The sequence below is a fragment of the Oryza brachyantha genome, chromosome 12, assembly GCF_000231095.2.
Source record: "Oryza brachyantha chromosome 12, ObraRS2, whole genome shotgun sequence".
NCBI lineage: Eukaryota > Viridiplantae > Streptophyta > Magnoliopsida > Poales > Poaceae > Oryza > Oryza brachyantha.
This window is the reverse complement of record NC_023174.2, coordinates 7,620,888-7,630,540: the sequence shown is the minus strand read 5'-3', so window position 1 is coordinate 7,630,540 and position 9,653 is coordinate 7,620,888. Positions and strand designations below refer to the sequence as shown.

General features: G+C 40.2%; 1 protein-coding gene across 2 annotated transcripts; it reads right to left on the bottom strand.

The window, feature by feature from the left end:
- Window positions 1-613: 613 nt before the first annotated feature.
- Window positions 614-8,987, bottom strand: LOC102721787 (WD repeat-containing protein GTS1). Of its 2 annotated transcripts, none has more exons than XM_006663893.3 (8): window positions 8,412-8,987; window positions 7,789-7,996; window positions 5,630-5,719; window positions 5,117-5,191; window positions 3,140-3,250; window positions 2,482-2,573; window positions 2,276-2,360; window positions 614-1,041 (listed from the first exon to the last, which is right to left on the bottom strand). In XM_006663893.3, exons 1-8 carry the CDS (start codon window positions 8,624-8,626, stop codon window positions 685-687), a joined length of 1,233 nt encoding a protein of 410 aa, XP_006663956.1. In that variant the 5' UTR covers window positions 8,627-8,987; the 3' UTR covers window positions 614-684. The 2 variants fall into 2 exon arrangements, with proteins under 2 accessions (XP_006663956.1, XP_015698756.1); XM_015843270.2 differs by having other exon boundaries at window positions 7,789-8,039; window positions 8,412-8,983.
- Between the last annotated feature and the right edge of the window lie 666 nt (window positions 8,988-9,653).

Genomic DNA, 9,653 nt, shown 5'->3' with positions numbered 1-9,653 from the left:
CTTGAAAATATCAGGCGACTGAGACAGCAAACTTTTGTGCGATCTTGGTATCCTTAAATCTCACCAACAAATATTAAATTTTGAACAAATTTTATTTGATTTTGATATAGTTTGGTCAAAATTTCCAGCAACGTTAGAATCTCCCACAGAAACACATTTCCTCGAAAGTATTTCCACATGACATGATCATTGACATGTTTAACCCCGTTACCTCTTGAACCAAGTGTCAATAACCTCGTTAGAGGGAATGACCTCATTAGAGGGTCAGATGATCTCAGTGCCTCCTATGGGGGCTGAGATCTCATCGAGAAATCAATCCCTGGTCATAGTTAGGACAAAAAAAAATATGTACACCGGAGGGTAAGCAAACTTTGGCCGTTAATGGACAATGTAAAAAGGGGGAAAAAAACAAAAGGAAGGGGATGGTCAACAATTACATAATTAATTTTAGGCTACATCCAATTATCTGGCAGAAAAAAGCGATTCTGGCCGTTTCTCGGAATATCCCCGCAGTGGGATTTGGAAATTGACCAAGCATTGTCACCCTTGAGTTCTGGTAGATTACGATTAGGGGATTATATGGCACAAACAGGGAAACGCTGTGGAGCAACAATTATCACTCTTCTTGACATAATATAACCTATATTTTGTTAACTAACAATGTGTTGGACATCATCACATCCGTTAGTAGGGTAGATGTCGATTTCTAGTTTTCTTTTGCACCCGTGAGACTAGTGAACTAGAGATCCATGACTTGTTTATCTCAGCAATTTCGTCAGAGCGCCAGCAACATAAACGGCCATCTTCACCACCTGTCCATCCAAAAATACCCCTGTTTTGACCAAGATGAGTACTTGCGGCTGGATAAATAGTTCTAACAACATCTGTGTGGCCTCCTTCAAGGATAGCTTCCGCAGAACCTATAGCCTCTTCAAGACCAGTTCTTACAGGGAAGTAACCTATTGTCCCCGCAGTTGTGCCGCCAATCACCCATAACTTGTCATCAGGTAGAGAGTAGTGACAGTCAACAAAATAATCAACCTACAAAAGATAGTAAACAGAATCAGACTGAGAAAATAAATTATCTAGGTAACTTGCCACTGGACTGCGGCCGCGTTCGGCACCCCCTCTAATTTACCCAATATTAACCTCGTTTTTCGCGTGAACGCTTTCTGAACTGCTAAATGATGTATTTTTTGCAAAAAATTTCTATAGGAAATTTGCTTCAAAATATCATATTAATCTATTTTTAAATTTTTTATAACTAATAATTAATTAATCATGTACTAATCTATTACTACATTTTCCTATTACTACATTTTCCTGTTACTACATTTTCCGTGCATGGTAATATCCCCCAAGCTGAACTTGGCCTACTTATGTTGCCTTGCCAACCATATTAATAAAGTTGGCCACTCCTTTCCTAGGCTCCCAAGCCGAGTCTGCAGTGTTGACAGGGGTGGTGTCGAGGCTGAACTTGCTGCACGTCTACCTGAAGAAGGCCTTCACTTGTTGAAATTACGATTATGAAGCTCCAAAGTGATTCAAACATGCAAATTGACACCAATCACCATGTAGGGATTGACAACCACAGGCGCAACAGAATCAGAGATGGCTGGAGTAGTAGTAGAACCAGAGGCAGCGCAGGTCACCGAATTCGTCGACATGAGGGCATGGTGGCTAGAGAAGCAACGGCGCAGAGAGAAGTTTGATGGTAGAGTGGCAACCAGAAAGGCAGCGATGCTAGGAGAGGTGGGTATGATGGCCAGAGAGGTGGATGCGGCGTGAAGTCCACGGCGCAGGGAGGAGAGGAGGCACGGTGGCCAGGAGTGGCAGTGGCACTAGGGCAGCGAAGAGGAGGGAGACCCAGGAAAGAAAACCAGAGAATCTGATACCATGCAGAAAGAGGATTAGGGGGAATACCTCACGCCCAATGTGGGGGTTGACCATGTATTAATATAGCCAAGAGATTATATAAGATCCTCAATTAGAGTATACAAGGAATAGTATGCACTCCTAATACTCTATCTAAATTCAGCTAGTTTTGGAGTTAGTTCAAGACTACTACAGACAATAATGTGCTACAAAATTATTCATTTTGTTCCGTACTGTAATTCATGAGCCAAATGGTCAAGAAAGAAATTAGGTTATTAGATAAATACCATATCTAGCAGTATATATAACTACCCACTACCAAATAGGCAAATACCATAGTTACATTCCTACATGAAATGCTGAGTAGCTATAATGAAGAAAAGTGATATCTGATACTCACATGATCAAGGTTCCACCTATCAGTTGCCAAGGAACGAGCTTCTTCTATATTCAGCTCCCTACTCCCATCATTCCAGTCCCAGGTACTGTGAGAATTCAATAGAAAAAACCATAACCAAAATGTTTCCTTATTATTTGTTTCAACTTTGAATATGTCAGATGACATGACATTGTCCAAAACAGAGAAAGCAAACAGAAATAAACTACCTTAATGTTTCAATGTGGGTCAAACACCAGAGCTTCTGGTATGTGTTGCCAAAAAAACCCACTTTGGCAACAGAAGTCTCCACATTCAATACCTATGGAAGATCAAATATCAAACTATCACCAAAAATGACAGAATTCACACAACTAAACTTATGCAGAACAATTATACATTTAAAAAGTGCTTCAAAACAAAAATAATACTACATCCACACTTAGATAGTACCAGCAAATTTTTATTTCTGAAATAGGCAAAATAGAAGTGCATCCACAATGTACAATTGTACATGAATTCATCCACAGCATTATACAGATTGACAGAAGCGATGTTATATGAAGCAGTGCTCTATTATGTACTTCACTTACAAGTAAGAAAATATTAAACACATGACATATAACTTATCAATCAGAAAAAATGGGGGGGAGGCTTCATGCTCATGTATAAATGAACAGGATTTTGCAGCTTAACCATTGTTGTACCACCATATAAGTATGACCCCATGATAACATTCAGCATTGTCATGTGAAACAGCAAGGAACAGAAGTTGAAGCACTAATGGAATACTGCACTTAACAACATAACATCAAAAACATATGCTATAGCATATGTAGCAGGATATGTAACAAGGCATTTAGGGCACAGGAAACAACTACAACATACAGATAGCAAATGATTGTCCTCGTTCATGTCACCATCAGTGTCAAAAACACATATTAATCCATCAACTGCTGCAGAGATAAGTTTGTTATGTTGATGCGGTGCAAATTTTACCTGTCCAAAAAGAGGTAATAGATCATGACAACATAAAAATTAATAATCACACAAAATACAGAGCTAGTATGAAAGAAACAGTAAGAAATACAAGATATGTTCATGACAGAAAATGTATTCAAGTGATTCAGTAAGGACATTATAAAAATATATTTAGAAAGGAAGTGATTAAAGTAATTGTCTCCATGATGGGGAGAAAACATACAAAACCGTGCCAGTATCCCTTTATACTATAATAGTGCTTGAATGACATTTAATATTGCGTTCATCAATATTTTATCAATCTAAATGCCAATAATGTATGGTAGGGAGACAGGAAATCAGTAAATCATGATTTTCGTTTCAAAGTACTGTTTGCTTCTAGAACCGTTTCGACTGGAAATCTGCATGCTCAGATATTTTGCCCATCCCGCATTAATGCCTTCAGATATACCATGCCTCAGTTATCACTTGAATAATTTGTTTTTACATGAAGATGATGTTATGGAAGAATGCCTTTCACAACTGTTCATTGGGAGCTTATGATTGTCCAGGCAAGATTCCAATGGCATGTAGCTTCATCAACATGGGCCACTAAGGAATTCAAGCCTGTTTGGTTGGAGGCCTTAGTAGCATACGTCAGAAAAAAAGACGTCCACCTAAGACTATGTTAGATTTTGCCTGATCAAGCAAGCGTGACAAATTGTCACCGTTGCTTAGCCTCTCCAATCCTCTCTGCTCTTCCTCTCCCCTTCTCCATGTTCTTCCTCTTTGCTCTTCTTCTCCTTGTCTCTGCTCCATCTCTTGGATCTCTACCTCTTCTCCATTTTCTTCCTCTCCCCTCCTCTTTTCTCTGCCTCTTAGATCTCTGATCTTCCTCTTGTGCTCTTGTTTAAGGTGTCGGCTTCAATGCCTTGGTGTCGCTAGGCAATTGATTAGTGGTGGGCTGCCTTGCCTCGCCTTAACGCTTTAAGAACCACGGTTATATCTCTTAGTTAGGAAGGTTTAGTTAGGAGTTAGACATATGGTTTGTGACGGTAGAGATTTAGGAGCAAGTTGATATTCATGGTACTGTTCAAGTGAATAGTACCTCCAGAAATGCAATAGGACAACCTCCCATATAAGGGACCCATATAGCTCATTATAATTAAAATAAAGAATCATGAAGGACAAGCCTAAAACCAACAAGAGCGATCTCGCATCTATCCCGGTCTTCAGACCCTTACCACATCCATGAATTAGCGTCCATAACAGACGAACACATTAAATAGCACTAAAAGCAAATAAGCAACAAAACAGATTATATTGCACCAAAAGATGAAGTCCCAAGATGTAATGCTGACACAGCATTGAATCAAGTCAAATTGAATCGCAAAAGGAGGGATAAGTAGTCAGATCACCAGTCGGTGACTATGCAGCATGCACGTTAGCTTGATACATCTCTAAATTCCACAAATGCAGCTTCCAAATGAAGCAGCCATGGAATAGAACAGCAAAGTAAATAAGCTTCAACACTGATCCTACTTGGTCCCTGTTTGCTATTACTCCAATTAGGTTAAACATTATTTTCCTTAAACATGCAAAACTGATTCACAACTCTACCATGAGCCTACATCATTCAAGTCACCACTAAACAAAGAGCTACCCGTCGCAAGCCGCAATTTCATTGAAAAATGCTAGTTAGGCTCTAATATAATGTATCAACTACTCAACATAACGCAAAAATGGTATCACCAATTTTATCTGCGGATTACTTGTGTCAACATATTTTCTTGAACAGATTGTTTCATAAACATATAGAAGGTACAAACCAAGACTCTTCCTGAGTAATAAAAAAAATGCAAAAAAAAAACGCAAAAAAATCATTTGACATAGAACAATACATACTTGAGTCACATCATCCATGTGAGATTCCTCTAAGCATGCTAGCTGTTTAGAATTTCTCCAATCCCATAGTAGAACCTATAACCAATAATTTAGAATGTGTCATAATAAGAATCAAACTGATTTTGTAACAAAATAATATTTTTTTTTCTAGCTGTTGACAAATGCACCAGACATATGGAATGGAAGTAATAGTCCTAGCATATTAATCAGATGCATTTAGAGTGGGATAGTTCGAGCTGGTTTTCAGAGTGATTTGCTAAATTATAGCTACAGGGTATGGCAGAGAGACAGAGAGGCTGTTGGAGATGTCCCCTTCTCCCCTTTCCTTGCCATTTGACAGGAGGCGTGCACACGAGCCTCAGAAACTGAGCAAGCAATGGTCCACTATTCAGAAATTATCTGCTAAATCTAGCAATCATTCTCTAATTCTCAGTTACTTTAGTGCTTAATCTGGTCTCTTCAGTCAGTCGAGAATGTGAACAGTCCTCATATCTGAGGAACAATAAAACTTACCTGGCAATTAGAACCAGCAGCAATTAGGTTACCATTTGATCCACCAAAGGAGAAGCTGAACAATTCATGAGATGCCCTCAGCACAGATATCTATACAAAACATTTGAAGACCAATGATGGTTGAATTTAGATACATAACGACTAAACCAATTACAGTATTAATGTAAATAGCTAACAAACTAATCATACAATTAAACCAATGATGGTTGAATTTAGATACATAACGACTAAACCAATTACATTATTATTGTAAATAGCTAACAAACTAATTATACAATTAAACCAATTGTACATTTGTACTAGTATAGTATATAATGTTAAATCAATCAAAGTAAACTGACAATGTCACATGGAAAAAATATGCACAATAAACAGAATATGAAAAGCAATATAGTAGATATAAAATTTAGTGAAGATTTTGTCTGTATGAGTGCAAACACAATACCAAGATAATTTGTAACCTTATACATCCAATATTTGATGTTAGTTCCATGTAAAGGCAACAACAATGGTGATCCAATCATTAACAGAACAGACACAAACTTTAATTACACAAATGTTGTTGCAGATAAAATATGGAACAAATAAAATGACTTGACAGAGTAGACTATTAGAATCTAACAGAAAAAAAGTTGCATTTGGAGAATTATTTGTGTGTAACAAAAGGCCATGCATTTACAATGTAAAAGAAAAACTTAGGAAGATGATTTCATGCAAATCATTCCTCCATCCCAAAATAGTTGTCATTCTAGGTTGTTTGGCATAGATTAAGGTTTGAGATGAAAACACTAGATTGCCCCTTATTAACTGGTGTATGGTTGGGTGTGGGGGGTGATTGGGGGTAGAAAGAATACGAAGAAATTTGAATGGAGAGTGATTAAAGGGATAAATAATACTCCATAGTGAACTGTTCTGGGCCAAATTTTGAATCCTAGAAGACAAATATTTTGGGGTGGTGGTAGTTCTAAAGAGTAACAAGTGAAAAAAAAAGCTAGCAAAGTGGTTGAGCGTTGAGCCGTATGCCGGTATCTCAAATAGCTATACCAAATATACTATTCTAACATAAGGCAATGTAATGGAAGTGGCGGTGAATTTGCCACCCCCACCAACTCTATTTATATATTTTTGGTTCCAAAAACTCCTTTATGGTCTTTAGTATTACAAAATAGTCCTACATATTGGTTTATTACATATCTAAAATAGAAGTTTATCATGCAAAGACATAAATAGGTACGAACAAAGCCAACACACATATAATCCATACTTTTATGGGACAATTTCATACTTGCCCATGCTTTGGTGTCCAATATTGATTTTGCTCAGTTTTTAAGGTTTTCGTTTTACCCCTGCTTTTTGAAATTAATCAGGCGTTGTGGATTGTGCACCATCACCACTAACTCCTTTTAAGTAACAGACTAAGTATGTGTTATCTAGTATTCATAAAAAAATAGCAAAATGAACATTGATATACTGATAAGTAGCACTCCCAGTTATCCCAGTTGCAACCTCCAAATATCAAACAGGATAATAACACTCCCCTAAGACCATCCAAAGGTGGTTTAGTTGATTTGATGCTGACACTGCATTGCAGTCCAATCAGTAAAATAAACAAATGAATTTCAAAAAATGGTTTAGTCCAACATGCCGGCCTCATTTTCTCCCTCTTCCCCCCAGGCAATGAACTGTCAAAGTTTCTGAACATGAGTAGCCCATGGCCGACGAACAGTGCAATCTGTGAAGGCATTGGCACACTTGATAGCTCATGGCAACAGAAAGGGCTGGCCTGCTTCTCATGCTAGGCTGAGCCCATGGTTATGACCTTATGGGGTCGTCTAATGTAGCAGACGGCTTGGCCAGCAGGGTGATGTGGGCCAAACCAAGGTGGAGATTTGTTTGGTAGTATTGATAGTTAAAGGGTGTCAGTTATTCCATAGTCGGGAGTTGAATAAATAAATAAATAAATACGAGAGTTGACAAGAATAAAGTAGGCCCCAATTTCATATTATAAGATGTTTTGGTCCTACCTAGATTCATCCATGAATCAATGCATATGTCTATATATGTGTCCAGATTCATTAGCATTCATATGCATCTATGGGGCCAAAAATCTTATAATGTGGATCGGAGGTAATATTTGATAACCAGACTGGTAAACAGACCTGCTTAAAGCTTCTTGTATCCCATGCTCTTATAGTTCCATCTGAAGAACAAGAACAGACTACTTGCGGTGATGATGGAGCTGAAAAGGAAATTTCATGGATTGTTCCGCTATGTCCAGTACATTCGCCCAAATATTGCCCAGTTGCTGGACAATAAAATTTTAGTGCATTTGTTGACAAGGAAACTGCAAGCGTAGTGTTCTCCTGGCTTGTTACCAGATATAGGAAATAAGATGCAGAAGACATAAGTCCTAAAGCATGCATAATATCAATACATCACAAAAGATAAAAAAGAAAACAATGATTATGGGTAAATAATAATGATGATATAACAACAAAAACAATAACAATGTGGTTTTGGCAATTTGAACTGTCCTTTTCGCATGCAATGGAATTAGTAGTAATTTTTTTTAGATAATGGAAGCTTTATTGAACTCAGTCAATTACAAACTGAGTCCGCCCCCGGCCACAGCACACATAAATAGTCACTAAAAATTACGGATATTAGTAGTAATATAAAACCATAAACATAATCATGACCATCATGAACAAAAGCTAAAGTGGTCGAAGCCGGTCAAGAATTTGCAGGCCTACACGAACCAGGGTGTGGGGAGGATGCCTACCAAGAAGCTATCTGGAAGACGTAGTCGTCGCCGAAGTTGGTCTGGATGCTGTTCTTGAGGCCCAGACGCCTCGAAGAGATACTGCTACTAGGACTTGGAGTCGAGGAATTGGACAGCGAGAGGGAGGAGGGCACCGCGCATAAGACGGCCTCTGCCTCTGCCTCTACCTCCATCTCCATCGCCATTGCCGCCGTATCCTGTCCGCCTCCCTCCATTGTGCCGCACCGAGGGCAATCCGTCTCAGTCCCACGGCCCGCCGCCGCCGTCCGCCTGACACCGCTCCCGCCGCTGCCGTCCGTCCTCCGCCCGACTATGCCGATGGCCTCCGCCAAAGACCCCGCCGTCCACCGTCCGCCCAACACCGCGCCCGCCTCCGCCCACTACAACGCCGTTGAGGAAGTCGCCGACCGCACGCCCTCGGACAGGTCCGGCGGGTGGCCGCACGGGCGCCTGGGCGCCGGGTGGCCGCACGGGCGAGCAGGCCTAGGCGCCGGCCTGGGCTGAGCGTGCGGGGGTCCGCCGGATCTGGGCGGTCCGGCGGCTGCGGCGTGCCGGCGAAGGGGGCTAGGGTTTCTCGGGGGAGGCGGCGCACGGGAGGATTCGGGAGAAAAGGCAAAAGCCAGGCAGTCGGGAGAGGAACTAAATGATTTTGGGGCAAATTAGTCATTTTCATACATGGTCCCTGGTCCCACGTGTCAGAGATCATTTTTTTAATAAAGGCGGACAAAATGGCACATGGGTAAAAAAAAGTTTGGTCGATGCATATATATGTCTACAAACTTTTTTAGTGGTATACATAGAACCACCGTCTTTTTAATAGCATATAGGTAAAGTACTCGAGGACATGTAGCGCATCACGCGCTCGTGACGTGTAGCGCCAAGTCCTTATCTAATTAGCCCATTGCAGCCTAATTCCTATGATATAATTATGCCAGTATAACCCACCGTAGCCCAATCCATAACTGTGACTCGGCCCATTGCAACCAAATCGTTACTATTCGGTCCACTCTAGGTCCCTTATGTTAACACCGAGTTTCAAAATCGTCCCTAAACCCTAATGCCAGAAATGTTAAACCCCGAACTCGTGAATCTGGTCTAACAGAGGTCCTTGGGCAGTATGAAGGGGTGGTTTTACGTACGTGACGTCCTAGTAAGCTTATGGGCCCACTTGTCAATTAAGTAGAGAAAAATAAAAAATAAAAACTCTCTTGTCACACCCCAAGTTTCTATCCCAAGCCAAAT